Raw genomic sequence first — 16,880 nt, 5'->3', positions numbered from 1 at the left:
AGACCGTCCACTCACAGCCGCGTGACGCCTGATGGTCCTGATACCTGCATGCAGTAATGCTTGCCTTGGCCATGTCCAGTGTGTCAGGAGATCTGGTGTCCTGCACTGACAGTGACCATTGTGACCAGGGAGTAGTAGTACTACTAGTACAATAGTATTGTACTACTCCCTGGTTACCGAGTTACAGCATAATTTTATTATGTCATGCATACATACAGTAGGTGTGTTCGATTATCCGGTTCTCTCGCCTATCCGGATATTTTTGTGGAGAACGGATGTGTGCGGTCTGACTGTAGTGCCCTACATCCAGGAGTTTGGGTTAGCAAACGGCCAAGACTCAAGACTCAAGAGTTGCAGTGGATGAAGGTTGTGTTGTTGCAACGCCGAGCTGAACGTTGATAGGCATTCAGCATACAGACACTGTACACAGGACGGGCTGCATCTTCTGTCTCCAGTGCACTGTATCCAACAAAATATCCTGTTACTGGTTGTGAAATACTGTTTCGAGCTCCATGGGGGGGGGGGGGGGAGGGATGTATGTGTGGAGTACAATCACCTAAACACTGTTCGACTCCTATCCTATTGGGGTCTGATTACTGGCATGGCAATGGACAAATGCTGCAAGGTGAACGTGTATGCAAGCACACGCACACACACGGTCAGACCATCTACAAACACACGGGCGTGTCACGTTAGAATGGTTACTTGACGTTATGCAGTTCGAGAGATATGTACAAAGTGCAGCATTATACAAGCGCGCACAGTACGGTAGTCATACAGAGTCAGCAGCACTTCAACGCCAAAACAACATCTAGATCCGAGTAAGCCGTAATTCTACTACAAACAGTGCATTTAACCTAGAGCTAAAAATAATATTATTAATTTCCATGCAGACGAGTATGAAAACCAGAAAAAAGAAGATAGGAACAAACACAACACGAACAAATAAATCATGTGCCTGCCGGTGTGCATAACGAGCCGGGGGTTGGCAGGGGAGGCACAGGAAATAGTCTTGTCAAGACGTGTGTAACCAATACAGCCAAAGTGGACACAAATTCTATGCGATAGGTGAAGCAGATCAAAAAGAAACAATGGGGCGAGGAAGGAGTGGCCAAAGATTTCATGTTGTTTCGTGCGGTGATGTCATGAGTGGCGTTATGATTGTTATGGATATTAGAAAGGTACAATAGAGGAGAGAAAGCCAGAGCAACATGCACGATTATAATGATAAACGTTCGTTCGTTAGCTGGTCGATACTGTTGGGGGGGGGGGCAAGAGGCGGGGGAACAAGGGCGGTTGCAATGCGGGAAGTATCAATGGGAGATGACAGCGAGCGAAAACTACCAGGTGAAAAGCGAGCTATTTCTCTTTTTGCAGCTACTTTGATGTAACATCGCTGCATACACCACACCACACACACACACCCACACACACACATGTACGGTGGAGCAGTGAAAGCATCTACGTAGACTTCGCGGAACTGGTGCAGGTCTGCATGAGCGAGTCGCAGAATGATCAGAGCAGCGATAGACAAAGAAGTTGAATAGAGGTCACAGCGCACACTGCCCAGGCTAGGAGAGAGAGAGAGAGAAAGAGAGAGAGAGAGAGAGAGAGAGAGAGAGAGAGAGAGAGAGAGAGAGAGAGAGAGAGAGAGAGAGAGAGAGATGTCCTATTGGCATATGCTATTCGCAAGGGGCACGGCCCATTGCCAACCATACTACCTGGGAAGCAGCAGCAATACGACGTTGTAGCGGATCAGTGCGGTGTGCGGCCGCGGTGATACTTCTCTGTGATGCGATGGCTGAACGCCGGAGAGGTCGGCTTGGTCAGAGGCCGCTCGCTGGGCTTGACTTCCACAGTGCGGTAGTGACGTACTGGCTTTGCCTTGTGCACCATGCCAGCACGGATGCGCTCAACCTGGTTAGCAGCAACACAGAAAGACAAATACGGGACAAAGCTGTCGGGTATGTACATGTACATTGTTCTCAACGGCCCAGGCCAGGTCACAAAGGACCGGTGGCAGCTAGCAGTATCACACATATGCAGGTCACAAAGGACCGGTGGCAGCTAGCAGTATCACACATATGCAGGTCACAAAGGACCGGTGGCAGCTAGCAGCATCACACATATGCAGGTCACAAAGGACCGGTGGCAGCTAGCAGTATCACACATATGCAGGTCACAAAGGACCGGTGGCAGCTAGCAGTATCACACATATGCAGGTCACAGCAACAGTGATAAGCTACACCTACAGGCAATCACATGATTGACAAACCACCCTTTCTTCACATCACCATCGTGGTCTTTATCGGTTCACGCTCTTCTCTCAGTGCATCACTTTTTTACTTCTCACCTCATCCACCAATGAATGGAGTACAGTACCAGAAATAGGACTCGAGCAAAAAAACTTCTCAACGAAGAAGGGACAAATGCAAAAGGCTTCCTAGACTCTCGTCACGAATGTGAACGCAGGACGTACTCAACTGAATGCAGAAGGCACACGTAGTGGCAATAGTACTCACCTCTTCACGTTCCCGTTCCTCGTTTTCCATCTTGCGCCGGTGCTGCTCCTCCGCCATTTCCAGCTCCTTCTCGTTGCGCATGCAGTCAAACTCCTGGCGCTTCTCCGCTCGCACATCGGAGTGCAGTACGACGTCATCGGTAACGATGGGGCCTCGCTGTGCCGGCTCGGGGACGAATGGCGCCTCGTACACCACTGTGGCTGGACGCGCGTGGAACTCCTTCGCCCGTCGACTGTCCTCTTCTTCCTGAGCCATCTGTGGTGGAGAAAGCCATGCGAGAAAAAAAGGGACACGTGTGATGTGAAACTTTGACTTACGTAGACAGTGGGTTGCAGTATGTAAGCCCAAAAAGTGCTTAGGCTGCCTTCATCACCAACTTGAACACCAGCAAAGTGACCTGCTGTACAAAATGTCTTGCTCTAAATTCTAAACATTTACAAGTGAAGTCAACACGTAATTGTTCACGATCCACATCATAATGCTAAGCAATTCAGTGCCTATGATGCATTTATAAGGATCACACAAAAGGCACAACAGTTGGAGCGTAGCCACACTTGCATTCAAGCTCAAAGGTGACCTGGCCTGCTGTGCTCAAAGCGGAAAGACAATTCTTCACTCAAGAAGGATTAGACCTTCGGACAAGAGTGTTGCTGTCCTTGGACATTCGCACAGCACAGAGAAATTGGAACTGAGCCTGACAAGAGCACCCATACATACATACAGCAAAGCAACACCAGGCAGCAGCATAGCAGCATAGCTAACTGAACAGTGAACACCCTACCCTTTGTCTCCACTGTTCGACTTTGTGCGCACCACGCACGTCCGTCTGCAGGTCGAACGGCTCAACGACGGTGTTCCTTGGCGGGGTGAGGCCATGCGGCACCTCGTTTTCACTTGCCTGTCAACAGCAACGAATTTAGAAAGAGAGCGTGAATGAAACATGAGGCCCACTAACCACTTCAGTACTTGTAGGTGATTTAGCAGCGAGGAAATGGATGGACTTATCAGAAATAGCATAAAAATGTACATCGGCATGCACAACAAGACCATTGTAAATGCATCAGATCCTAAAAGACATGGATTACAGCAACAACCGATCCACTTCCAAAGCGTAGAAAATGAGAGAATCTACAGTGCCGCTCAATGAAATCCAGTCGCGTCACTCAAGTTTGCGCCTTGCATCATCTCGCAGCCCAGTGTTTGCAGGTCGAGGGCTGTGGAACGCTCGACGCGTACTTGAGTGACGCGACTGGATTTCATTGAGCAGCACTGTACTTACGACTCTCTTTGCCTGTGCCTCCATGATGTCGTCAGCCTTGCGCTTGCATTTGCGAATGTTGGGCGTCTTGGCATCGGTGAGAGTCACGGCTGATTTCTCTGGAATACCCTGGAAGACAAGCCAGCAAAAAAAAAAACACAGCGCTTTGGTAAGACTTTGCATAGTCCATAGAATGTATCAATAAGCAAGCAGGATTATAAAACATTGCCATGACTCTCACTCCAACATTCATAAACTGATGTTCTCTTCGTTGTGTTAGAATAACTTTCATCAAAATGTTGGTCATAGTCCACACGATAAGGGTAACACATGTAACAGTCATGTCAAAGTGTTACTGTTACAGTGTAAAGCGTAAGGATCATGGAAGAAAGTGCGAGCAGGGTGCAAGAGAACAGAGAATCATTGCACACATCAAAGCAATGATGTTCCAACCCCACATCCCACACCTGACCAGAGTCCCGTGCCATGTTATAATTTACTTTTTATCATTATTGTTCCACCATCACAACGACATGCTGCCAACAAAGATGTGATGCTGGCGATTTCAACCAGCCATGGTGGGGAGAACTGAGAAAGGTAGGAGGCTAGTAGTAACTCACAATTGGTTGCTCGAACATTTTGTCCGGTATCGGCTGGGCGCGGAACGTCTTCTGCGGTGTGTTGCCGTGTGTGTCTTTGGAAGCACGGTCGTCACACCGCTTGCTGGTCTGCAGGCGCAGTGCAACGGCCACCGTGGTCTTCGGTGTGGTGCGCTTTGGCAGGCCGTAGCTGCCGTTCTCCGTGATGATCCTTGGGTCAAGTTTCCTTGCTCTAAACTGGTACCTGACCAACAGAACATACAAGCCGTGTTGCAAAGCTGAAGTCATTATCCAAAGACATAGCAATACAAAACAGTCGGGCCAGCGCTTGCTATCAGGTCGATTCATAATTCATTTCCCGTACGCGAAATACTAGTAGTTGAGCACAAGTCAACTTTTTCGCGATGCGACGCGTTTCCCGTACGCGAAATGAAGTATGAATCAGGCCATAACCTCAGGGGTCAAGTATCTTCCAAGAGAAGAGAAGATGGAGAAGGACAGAGAGAGATGGTCGATAAAGCGCAGGCTTACAGAAGGATCCACCCAGTGCAAACCACAGGCGTAAACCAAAGTATAAAATCATAAGAACATTCACTAGTATTGCATCATTGCCTTACGCCTTGATCTCATCCAGCTCCTTCTCTTCTTTCTCTGCCTGACTTTCCAGCGTAGGCGGTCTATGGCGAGTCTTCGACATAAGCTTCGGCGTGACGGGCATTGTCATGCGGGGTGCGGGCGCTTTCGTTCCATTTTTCGGCTGAATAGGTCCCTAAAGCATCCAGAGAATTAAAGTTGAAGAAAAAAAGTAGAAATATTATTAGATGGGGAAGATTCACCACGCAGAGAGAGAGAGAGAGAGAGAGAGAGAGAGAGAGAGAGAGAGAGAGAGAGAGAGAGCGTGTGGATTTGCACAAAGGTTTGCGAGCAGGCTTCTAGCACTCTCCATCACACCATGTATACGCCCATCGCAAGAGAAGCACGCAAATCTGCAAATGCACTGGATGTGCACCCACAGATTTTCTCTTATAGCAAGGATAGCGAACAAGATCTGAATGAGACAGATCAAGACTTGCGCCAGATAATTGTCTAATCCACACAACTGGCGAAGCCATGTGAATCGATCACCAATGCACACCTGGTCTACACCACACGGAGTACATTGGCATAAAACGGCCAAGACAGCTACCTATGCGCACCTTACACTTGCTGGGGTAACCAGTATAGACAGCACGCTGCTTTGATAGAAGCAGACACTAGATGCACTGGTACCTTGAAGTAAAATTGGAGTTACTTTACCAACCAGCCTCGGCTACTGAGTACTGGGAACCCAGAGCCAACATACATACCAACAACCTCAGCCATGAAAGCTATTATAGTAATGACACACTGGATTGTGGAGCTGAAACTAGTCCAACCTTCAAGTGCTTTGGCAAGAAGGTAGCCATCCAACAGGTCGGGCTCCATCACACAGACACACACAGACACAGAAACTAGATCATGAGATGGAGAAAAGGCTCTTGATAATAAAACTCTGGACAACTATAGCTAATTTCCCTAGTGCCAAGCTGCACACAGTACTGATAACCACTTGATAATACATGTATCAGTACTAAGGTACTGCTCATACCTTATTTATTTCAGATCTTGGCAGCGTACGGTAACGGTCCGGTGTCGCGTTCTGAAACTTCTTAAGGTGCTCCGCAGCACTGACGTACTTGGCCGCAGCTCCAACCGGCTTGCCGGACGAGACCGTGTTCTCCTTGTCGGCCTGGCGGCTCTGTGCGCGCGTCTGGTGGAACTTGAACGGCTTGGGATGTGTCGGGCTGACAGGTCCGTGGCGCGCCTTTACCTGCAAGTTGACAAACATCAAAATAGATTCAACGCTTCGTCGGAGAGTAAGTCAGACTGGCTTTTCCGTATCCGTACTGTGCGGCAGGCACGCCACTGTCCTCAAGAATCAAGACGCATCCGTAGGCACTCCACCAACTTCAAGTACCGCAAGTCTACAAATTTTCTGCCCATTCAAATGTCGGCCTCCCAGGGCTAAAGCCCATTTTCGGCCGCATCCAATTTTCGGTCTGTACTGCTGCCGTCTGTCTACACTGTCACACTGAACCTTGCAAAACAAATTTTCGGCCAAACATGACCAGGCCGAAAATAGCCGAAAATAAATATGCGCCGAATAGATTCTGTTGACTCACAGTACAAAGACGCAACCCGCATGCATAGGCATGCCACACAAGGTGGTGGAGCTGGCGGGAAATGATGCTGCAGAGGAAAAGCCCCTCCACCTAATTTCTAAACAAACACTTTTCTGTCTTCACAATAGAGTTCAAGAAGTCGGAATAGAAAATACATATCACCCCCCCCCCCCCCCTCAAATAAACTATTGGTTTGTGGAATCACTGGTCATGAAAGAAGGACAACATACTAGTATCAACTTACTGGACCCTTCACGGATTTAGGTGCGTTGTACGAACGAAGCTGATGGACAAACTTTCCACTTCCGTCTGGCTGAGTGCCTTCAGCGGGGCGAGAGTTGCTGGCGTTCTTCGCGAGTCGACTTTCCGTGCGGAAGTTGAATCCAACGGGGATGGTCGGTGCGACTGCGGCACGCTTTGGTAATGCAGCACAGGCTGAACCGGCCGTTGTCTGCACAGAGAAAGGTATCCAGTCACACACACACACACAGCCCAACAGCACACGGTCACACACAGAGCCCAACAGCACACGGTCACCATGCATGAAGATGTAACATGTGCATCTACGCCGGGCAACAGGCAAGCGACGGCACAGTCTACCAGCACGCACCACTGTGGATTTGAAAGTCTAACGCAGTGAGGAACACTGGTAGGAGCCAGCAGGCTTCAACAAGAATCGAGAAATCATCTGTTCTACATTTGCCCAGAGAAAGCGCAGATTGAGTATGCCCAGAGGAAAGATGGGAACTCGTAAATCCTCCAGCAATTGGAGCTCTGGGGCCACATACAAGTTTCTTCAACATCCAATTTTACAGTGGAGATGGGTTGGGAATACAGACTGGCTCCTTGACGCGAATGCAATCACTGAACTCACATGTAGCTGGCGGAAGGACTCCTGCGACGCCTGCACTGCCTTGCGGTGCTTCTCTCGCATCTTGTTAATGCGCTCCATTTCCAGCTGCTCCGACGACTTGACAGCATGACCCGCGCCGGTCAGTTTCTGACGACCACGTCTAAGCATAACAATATGAGGAGGATGAGAAGGGAAAAGATTATTGGTCAGCCTCAGTGCATGCACACTACTTGCTATTAGCTTATACACCCAGCCACCCAGCCACCCACACCCACAGGATATCAACTTCATGTAAGAAGGCAAATTTGCCTGCTTGTTGTAGCTTAGAGAGCGTGTGTGGGCAGGCGTGTGTTTACCGCCATACTGCCGGGTGTATCTTTACCACCATATTTATCAACCATAAGTACAGCTGCAGTGGTGTCTTCAACTTCATTCTTGTTGTGCAACTTGAAATAAAACCAAACCAAATCAAACTGTTCGTCAAAGCCAAGGAAACAGTGGTGGCCGGGAGCATTTCTCCTTGGGTGGTTTTAAATTTAAATTTTTTCTTTAATTTGGCCGGAAGAGGGCAACACCACAAACCAGCCACATGCAAAGAGTTGATAGCCACCCGAGCCCCCTTGGTGGTCCATGCCGGTCACAGGCAGCACTGATACATGGACTACTACTAGAGTCGTGGCCTAAGGGTTGGTTCACATATCGCCGGTACGCGCCGGGAGTGGGCCTCTTGCAACCTCTCCCGGCACATTGCGATTATGTGAATCAGTGCAGTCGTAACAAAATCATACGGTAAAATATCGCAAGGGACCGCCGGCAAAGTTGGACAGTGCCTTACTCTTGCGATCTGCCCCGGCACCGATCCCGTACGATTTTGACCAGAAGTGGTTTGTGAACCGTTTGCGCCGGTGATCACCGGCTGCCGGAAGCCAGACTTTGTCAAAATTTCAAACCATGGCTCGTCCTAAATTTTCCTAAATTGAAGCTAGAGACGAGGTTCGTTCGCCATTCTTGTAATCGCTTCAAGGTGGCAAATAAGTCAGCATACCAACCCGTCCTTTTCGGATGATCTGCTTGACTGTTGTGCAATTTATGAGACAACTACAATTGAAACAAATAAAAAATACGATGGATACATTGGCAAGTTCTTGTGACTTCATCGTTTGCATGCATAATGCCGACGCCATTGCTTACTAGACTGCAATAAAATGTGTAGAAGTAGTTTCATGATCTCCAGTAAAAGGTAGCACCGAGTGGCCATCACCGAAAGACTTTGAACTACTGAAGAAACAAAGAATTCAAGCTTCAATTGGCAAACCTGTCGTAGCATTCGGACACATTCTGTACTACTTTGTAGTAGATTTGGTACTCGAACCGTATGCGCAACGGATCGGGAGCTGTCTCACCGCCGATGTCTTGCGGCGCCGATTTTGCGTATGTGAACCAACCCTAAGAAATCCGACCCACGAGTCAAAAGTAGCGGTGCGTTTCCATTTCAATTACATCATGCATGTTCCCAAAACTGATCTGAGGGCTGCATGAGCCTTGTCGCTGCTGTGGGCGCGTGGGTTGGATGTCTTTGACCACAACTGTACATGTACTTGATCGGGACTGCGCTAATAGACTTACCGGACAAAATCAGGTGTTTCCGGCATGGTCAGTTTGGGCTTCTTACTGGCACTGGACACGGCTTTGCGTGCTACATTGCTCGATGTGCTATTCCAGTAGAAGAAAAAAACAATTATGGAGTACAGAAAAAAGAGAAAAATAAATTGATTAATCGAATCGCATTGACGAATCACCGAGCTATCAACGTTGGTGTGTCTGCACCGGACAATGTGGGACCTAAGCTGGCAATCAACTAACCAGCGGAAGACCACTGCACTGTGCTGTAATCAACATTATCAGAGGCCCACTACATCATAACAAAGGAATCATAATTAATATGACAGACTGAAATGTGATGACAAAATCGTCAACCCATCCCCAGGAAACAGTACTGAAATTATTTTCAGGATTACTACATGAAGGAATGTCAACTTAAAACGACTGATAACATCTCAAAGAAATTGTACCTGATGTTGGAAGTAGCTGATGAAGTGCTGCCCTTTCTCAGCATCATACCATGTGAGCGAGTACCTGGTGAAGTAACCTAAGATAAACACAAACACAAGGACAAGGGCAGTACACATGTGTGACGACAACCTTCTACTGCTACTACTGGGGGAATCAAAGCACTCTCTGCTCTGTTGTTCTGGCCAACGTACGTCTTTGTGGCCGTTGGTGGTGATCTCTTCTGTCTGATCATCAGTTCCAGCATCGCCATCAGTTGCATCCTCCTCTGCGTCCTCCTCCTCGTCCAGAATACCTTCAGGTCCCTCGGCAAACATGTCACCCATACCTCCATCTCCACCTGCCTCCTTGGCTGCGGCAGCATCTAAACACAATTGGGAATCGCGAGAAAAGCACACATCGGGGTTGAATTTCTGTCTGACACTGCGTTGATGTTCGCTGTTCAAAAGAGAAACGCACCGAACCAAGCGTCTGCCCTGTCGTCCTCCGACGGCTGGTCAATGGAGGAAAAGTCTACGTACATCGGGGCATCATATTCACAGCTAAAAACGTCTGTCGCCATCCTGAATAGGCTGAAAGCTACCTATGAGGGGGAAACTGTAGCTCAAGACACAGGAGTGAGCAAATCCTGAAGGCTGAACACGAAGATGATCGGTTTGTCTCACCTTCTTGCTCAACTTCAAGTTCAACGTGCAGTCTGTCACCAGGAGATTTGAAAAGCGCGCACATCGACGGTTGCCATGCAACTGATCCACTCGTAAAAATGACGTCAAGCTCACGACAAGACTAGCGCGGCGCGGCCGCGCGGCGCAGTCCACATGCAAATCATGTTTTGATTTTGATTCAAACTCGGTCCTGGTCGATCGTGATGCGACAAGTCCAAACTCGATCCTCCTTCTCCACTGGAAAAGGCTGCCAGGATCGGAGGCCATGCTACAGACTAGTCGACTGTCAGTGCAGTGGTAATAAAAATTAAATAAAATGCCGGTTGTAGCTTGACACTTTCGAAGTTTTGTCTGAAGCCAGGGAGAAAAAGCTGGTATCGAGTTCCTGTTCGGCAAGTCTGAGGGGTGATCTGGGATCAAAGTTCAAGAATGTGTGGCAGGACTGCATGGTAAGAATAATGATGTATGAAAGCACCAAATACAATCGTCATGTTCCCCAATCACACGACTTGCTCCTGATGCTTGAACATACATGGGACGGCAGTAGTCAGCCAGTGATGAAATTATTTGATTGGCTGTGGGAATCTGTCCGAAATCAAAGCAGACGAGGTCTGCTTCATAGAACTTGTCTCGGAGAACTGCAGTTTATAGCAACTAACTTTATACCTAGTGTTCAAGACCCTACGTGTAGTATTCCAGACCTCGACAAATAACCCTGCGGCCCTTTCCCCAGCTCCGGAATGGCTTGTGTGACGTGCTCCACAAAATAAATATTCTTTATAAACCGCGAAAAATATACTTTCTACCGTGCAACTCCTACACATGAACATGCAGCGAATGGTGGGGATACATCATGTGTGTGTGGTGGGTGTTCTTTGCTTTCCGGTGCGCCGCTACAGTGCCTGCGAGCCGGAAGCAGTGGCGCGGGCGTGCACGTACCGCAGCAAGCGCACGGGCAAACCGCGTCAGCCGCGATGGGTGAACGGCAAGAAGAAGGGTGACGTGGGCCGGGCCGCGGGCCGAGCTCGCTACTATCCATCGTTCAACGTGGGACCGTCCACGTACATGTAAGTGTAGACAGTTGTCTAAGATACTCAGGCTGTGTACTAGTATACCGTTCACAAGGATATGGATATATTCTTGTGAATGGCGGGGCTTGGTTATGGTGTCTGATGAGTGTTGTTGATAACACCGAAACTCTGAGTAACGGCAGACAAGGACTTGGTTGTGTCATTGCTGTGTGAGTAGTATACATGTACGTGTACTTAGGCACTTGTTCGAGTGCTCGGGTACAGTGCCATTGTATTCACAGTTGTGTGTGTGCACACGAGTTCTGTCGTGCAGAGTTATCCACAGCGCCTTGGATAGGGCATGGTTTACTCAGGGGCGTAGCAGTCGGTCCAGAATGCAGGATTTTGCACCCTATTAAACTTCAAAAGTTACCCAGGGGACATCCCGGACCCCCCTCCGGCCGGACCACCTCCAACGGCAGTGCTACGCGCCTGTTACTCCAAGTCAGCTGAAAAAGCAAAACATAATAAATACACACTTTGACAACTCCCTCCAACTCATGACACACACTGTGACAGTGAGCAGTTTCCAGAAACATTTTTCAAGTCTTCCCTACTGCACAATGCACGCTGACAGAGTCCCTCGTACGTACTCTACGTGGACTACTTTCGTAACTCGCGAATTCACGGATCTTCCCGCTCACTGTAATGTTGCTCAATTTTAAGTAGCACGGAACCTCTCGATTGTCTTATATTGAGGAATCATCAACTCTGAGGCGGATACAGTGTCAATGATGTAAAACAGCAGAAAAATATGCAAGTCCTGATAGGAGGTAAAAGTCGAAATGCTCCAACCCCCGGGGTTGTCTATCAACGAGGGTAGACCCGGACCGGTATTACCTGTCGGGAATTTTGACCGTGTTACACAATTGGCTTGCAGTAATTCTGACAGTACGTGTATGTGCTCCCGTGCTTGGCTGTACTCGCTGATGCTTTCACAGGCCTGTTCTTATCTCTGGTGATCATCCCCACTGCCGGACACCAGCTGCATCCACATCCAGCACCGCCGCCGCCGCCACCGCCGCCACCACCACCACCAGCAGCACTGGCGCTACGGAATCACAGCCCGACGTCTTGGCTAGCTGTCGTGGCGAGCGCGTTCTGCAGACCATGCGCTGGGGTCTGGTGCCGTCGTGGCACAAGGGAGATCCGGACAAATTCGGCACCATGCTCAACAACAGCCGCTTGGAAGGCATCCAGGAGAAGGCCTCGTTTCGCAATGCACTGAAGCGAGGCCAGCGGTGTGTCATTGTCTGTGAGGGGTAAGTAGATTCATTTCGTCGCAATATCTTTTTGTCTGGAGTGAAATGCAATCCCTCTGTTTTTGCCTGATTCTGCATTTGCACGGCCAGTTTCTATGAGTGGAAAACGTCCGGCAAGACCAAACAGCCGTACTTCATGACGTTCAGCAGCTCTGAGGCGGGCGTTAGCGACGACGATATAGCTGCAGCCCAGGAAGCAGCCGTCGCACTGGACGCCGCGGAAGCATCGCAAAGCGAGGATGGCCAAAGTGAGGATCTGCGCGCAAGCGGTGATGTCGACCGGGCAAGGTTTGCCGAGAGAAAGCCGTCTCGCCTGCTGACAATGGCTGGGCTGTTTGATGTCTGGCATCCACCAGTGGTACGTTAATGCTTGCGACTGGATTACTTGGGATGCATCGCTGTGTAAAGTTGCTCATTCTAGAAACCACCATTAATGAGATCCGTGTGTGTGTGTGTGTGTGTGTGTGTGTGTGTGTGTGTGTGTGTGTGTGTGTGTGTGTGTGTTTTGCTGTTCGTTCTTTCAATAAAAATCTTGATCAAGATTTTCCGTGGCATGCTGAACTGTGTGTATCATGCCCTCTGCTTGTGGACTGGCTACATTATAGATTTTTATCATGTTATAATTATTGTATGGGCGTTAGTAAAGTAAGAAATGTCCGTGCATCCGCGTTACCCCTAGGCCCTGGCTGTACAATTGTGTCTAAAAGCACAATCAGCTCGCGTGTCTTCATGACGTGTGTGTGTTGCTGTGGTTGCTAGGGATCGGAGCACGAGGCGTCTGGTCCCATCTACACGTACAGCATCGTAACCGTCCCGGCGTCCAAGCCGATTGACTGGCTACATCATCGCATGCCGGTAAGCCGAGAATGCATCGACCCATGTGTGACTGCATTGTACTGTAACATTTGCCCAAACTATAGTGATGGCAGATAAAAACTGACCCCTGGATTTTACATATATATGCCGAGGAGTTAAAAGGAATCCTAACGCGTGGTATGCGTGCCCCTGTCATGCCAGCAAAGCGTGAAGATCATCTTGGCGGTGTTCGCTTTCTGATCTCGCGTATGCGACTAATCCACTTGAGGATCATAATGCAGAGCGTGCAGAAAGAGAGTAAATTATGACACAGCGACATTCGAAAGCCAACGGGAATGGGAAAGTGACCTCCAAGTCCAGTTTCGTCACACTTCAAACCCAGATCTCTCCCCAGTTCGGATATTTTCTTTGATTGAGTACATTTGGATGTTCTGTGTTCCAACTCTGCACGTTGCCAGGCTATTCTGGACGGGGACGAAGCCATTGAAAAGTGGCTGAACTTCTCCAGCGTAAATCTCGAGCAGGTATGTATACGGGTGTTGTTGTACAGTGTGCTACTTGCCAGTAGATGAGAAGCTGTAAGCCGGAAACATTTCCCAGTTTACAGCACCCTCAGCAGATCTCTGCTTTCAGTTACCATTCTCAGATCAAAGAAGCGGCAGTTTTGTCACGAGTTGTTCGGCTGCATTCGTCAAAAACGAGACGCTTTGTGATGGTCAATTTTTCTTCAGACTTTTCTCATTTTCAACTTTCTCAACCTTATCAAGTTATGAATATTGTGCCTGTTCAGTTTCTTTTCACCTGCTTTGAGAAGGCAATGGAAGTACTTGTGGAAAAGTTGTGAAAATGTTGATTCTGAGGAGCCTGAACCCTGTCCTTTGTTTTTACTTCTATTGTAAGTGACATTGTATTTTTGTATTCAAGAACACTATTCACGTAACTTACTAGTATTATCAAATGTGTTGATCATGTTGCTTTCAGGCACTGGGTCTCATTCATCCTACGTCCGTGCTGAAGTGGCATCCCGTCACCCAGTCCATGGGTAACATTCGCTACAAGAACGCCGACTCGATAGATCCCATTGATCTGAAGTGAGTACCACTGATATCGTCACTGTTACATGTTTAACTTTGTGTGGCATAGTGCGAAATCCGGCTTTCATCCACCACCAGCAGAATACCGATCAACTTGAACATGTTTTAAATGTGTTTACTTTGCGCATGGTCTCCAGAGAGGCTGCAATGCACCCAGCATTATCAGTGGTAGAAGCTCTTAATTCGTCTCCAATCAACCTGTCCACTATGATGGCACTTTAGTTGTAAGCCACAAACTCTTGCACTTCTGTAAAAGACCTTCAAGTATATACCGGTATTTATTTTCAAATTTATGGGTCACACCCGTAAACGCTTTCGGCTTTCGGGCACAAACCAACTTTTGGACTTGGCTGTCGCGTACATGTACGTGGAGAAGTCCTTTTTCTCTAGTGCGTATCAGGGCATGCACATATACATGTGCCTGCTTTGCTATGCATGCGCAAACCATACTGATATTTTTCAGGCCAGGGAGTTTTTTGTAGAGCCTTTTACTACTCCCGGTTTCAGACAGTACATGTATGTTTGTTGCGCTAAAGTTGACTTCAACAGACAGAGTCTAAAGATGAAGGGGGTATTTATTTTTGGGGCGCATACTTTTTTTACGGGCTTTTATGCTCCAGATTCCTCCTTGTGAGTACTGTACACATTTTTCTTTGTCCTTGTGCTTTGGAGAGAGGGCTATTAGGATTAGGAGAGGGAGGGGGAAAGGGTGTTCCTTGTTTTCCTGCTCATTATCGCTGTGTGCCATTGCATCTCCATGTTCCTACAGTGCCAAGAAGCCGGTGAAAGCCACTGGTCTGACGTCATGGCTGAAAGTCTCCCCTGCAAAGCGTAAGGCGGAGGAGACGAAGTCCGAAGACGAACCATCAGCCAAGAAACCTGTGGAGGAGTAAAGCTGATCGTTATAATACCATTCTCGGTATTGGTGCTGTATGCTGCCTCTTCTAAAATCACACAGCTTGTATGTCTACCGACAGGTTTTTTTACCGTGTACGGGTGAAATTCCAAATTTGCTGATTGCGCAACACCCGTCTATGCACTCAGCTTGCCGTATTTAGCAGGATGTCGCGGCAAGCCGTTGTTCTGTTACCGAGTGCGTTCGAAACCTTCCATTGTACTACGAAGCAGTATCAGGTACTTTTGTAGTCGCTCTGCAGACTGCACGTGAATCATTGCTGTCTCGTTGGTCGTCGAATCCAGCTACACGACTTAGCAGTGCTATCTGGTGTCCTCCTGAGCCCCCAAGCGAACTATGCCCTGCTTTGAGTGGACCGTTATATTCCGTTCTACTGTATCTCCGAAACGCTGAGCTGGCAAGGTAGGTCTCATTCTTCTTGCTCATGGGAATGTGCCACTCACCCGTTGATACTTTTGTGGAGTTCTTCAATGGTAGCAGCATCATTCTGAGAGTGCCTCTGATAGTTCATTGCACTTTGCAGCTTTCCGCCAGACTTGGCTTGATATGCAGACTACTAAGGTCCTGGCTCTGCTGACTGAGTATTTGGTTCGGTACCTAGTATACCTGTCAGTTTCATCATTCGCTCACGTGCCCGGTGGGGCATCGGACCTTGATCGCCAGTAATGTTATAAATATATCATTATGTGAATTGGCACGCACGATAATGCATGTGCTCCCCTTGAATGTGGCTACATACTCGGCATTCACCTGTGACGGCCTGTGTAAGGGTTACAGTCTTGACATATCTGCCGCAGTGCAGTACCAACACGCCACACATTCCCTATACTATAGAGTTGTGTGAGGTGCTTTTTAGTTCTTTGAGTAGGGGGGGGGGGAGGGGAGCCTCTCTCTCGTACAAGCGGCCAGAACACAAGTGGCGGGCCCACGATTTAGTTTTCCAATTGATTCTAGGAAATTTTGTATGGTTTAGGAGCTACACCCCGGATGGCTCTGCTCTTGTGCGTACGTTGTATTGTTGCTTTGATGCGTGAACTCAACTATGCTGATAGCTTTCGCTGTACCTGTTTTTCCTGGTTCATATCCTTTCTTACTCTTTTATGATTATGCAGCTATAACAGGGAGCTGCCTCGGTTGATATCGTTTCATGCCAATGTCGTTATCATTGCTGCGTTCATGTGCAATGAAAAGAGCAAATTATGGGAAGGCGGTGAGGCTTCATGAAAGATTATGCCGCATACGGTGTTGGAAGTCTCTGGTGCATCTGTCTGGTAGTCTAGCTAGATGCATTGATGAATGTCTGATGATTGCTTTGGCCACATGAAGCCACTGGCATTGGTTACAGTGATTCACTGTAACCCACTGATTCGAAAGTGTGGTGCTGTGTAGCTGTAACACATGCGTGCATGTGTGTGGGTGTGAATGTGTGTGGGTGTGTGACCATCTCCCTCCTCCGGCTCCTCCACCCGCCAAGCCGTTCAGCTGCGCATGCGGACGGTCGTTCCGCAGAAGTGGCGACCTCCAGCGTCATCCGCTTTTCTGCCTGGCTCATTA

The 16,880-nt window shown here is 48.4% G+C and overlaps 2 protein-coding genes across 2 annotated transcripts; one reads left to right on the top strand and one right to left on the bottom strand.

Annotated features, from left to right (window-relative positions):
* Positions 1-687: 687 nt before the first annotated feature.
* Positions 688-10,163, bottom strand: LOC135817162 (targeting protein for Xklp2-B-like). The gene is made up of 13 exons (XM_065330287.1): positions 9,963-10,163; positions 9,698-9,867; positions 9,506-9,582; positions 9,060-9,146; positions 7,455-7,593; positions 6,825-7,031; positions 6,007-6,228; positions 4,997-5,148; positions 4,401-4,623; positions 3,802-3,909; positions 3,304-3,420; positions 2,523-2,777; positions 688-1,917 (listed from the first exon to the last, which is right to left on the bottom strand). Exons 1-13 carry the CDS (start codon positions 10,063-10,065, stop codon positions 1,756-1,758), a joined length of 2,022 nt encoding a protein of 673 aa, XP_065186359.1. The 5' UTR covers positions 10,066-10,163; the 3' UTR covers positions 688-1,755.
* Positions 10,164-10,383: 220 nt separating this feature from the next.
* Positions 10,384-16,699, top strand: LOC135817161 (abasic site processing protein HMCES-like). Its single transcript, XM_065330286.1, has 8 exons — positions 10,384-10,617; positions 11,068-11,235; positions 12,180-12,500; positions 12,591-12,858; positions 13,260-13,355; positions 13,775-13,840; positions 14,298-14,407; positions 15,180-16,699. The coding sequence occupies exons 1-8, from the start codon at positions 10,598-10,600 to the stop codon at positions 15,301-15,303; spliced, it is 1,173 nt and encodes a 390-aa protein (XP_065186358.1). The 5' UTR covers positions 10,384-10,597; the 3' UTR covers positions 15,304-16,699.
* Positions 16,700-16,880: the final 181 nt, after the last annotated feature.

Source organism: Sycon ciliatum, chromosome 5, assembly GCF_964019385.1.
Source record: "Sycon ciliatum chromosome 5, ocSycCili1.1, whole genome shotgun sequence".
Taxonomy (NCBI): Eukaryota; Metazoa; Porifera; class Calcarea; order Leucosolenida; family Sycettidae; genus Sycon; species Sycon ciliatum.
This window is presented reverse-complemented; position numbering and strand designations above follow the sequence as displayed.

What these genes read in the sequence shown, in the direction of transcription:
- LOC135817161 (XM_065330286.1), top strand. Translation starts at nt 10,598, where the DNA reads ATGTGTGGCAGGACTGCATG. An exon ending in GTGGGACCGTCCACGTACAT is followed by an intron (nt 11,236 to 12,179) that starts GTAAGTGTAGAC and finishes ATGCTTTCACAG; the next exon opens with GCCTGTTCTTATCTCTGGTG. An exon ending in TGTGTCATTGTCTGTGAGGG is followed by an intron (nt 12,501 to 12,590) that starts GTAAGTAGATTC and finishes TTGCACGGCCAG; the next exon opens with TTTCTATGAGTGGAAAACGT.
- LOC135817162 (XM_065330287.1), bottom strand. Translation starts at nt 10,065, where the DNA reads ATGGCGACAGACGTTTTTAGCTGTGAATATGATGCCCCGATGTACGTA. An exon ending in CTAAATCCGTGAAGGGTCCA is followed by an intron (nt 6,229 to 6,824) that starts GTAAGTTGATAC and finishes GTCAACTTGCAG; the next exon opens with GTAAAGGCGCGCCACGGACC. An exon ending in GAGCTGGATGAGATCAAGGC is followed by an intron (nt 4,624 to 4,996) that starts GTAAGGCAATGA and finishes TCTGTTGGTCAG; the next exon opens with GTACCAGTTTAGAGCAAGGA.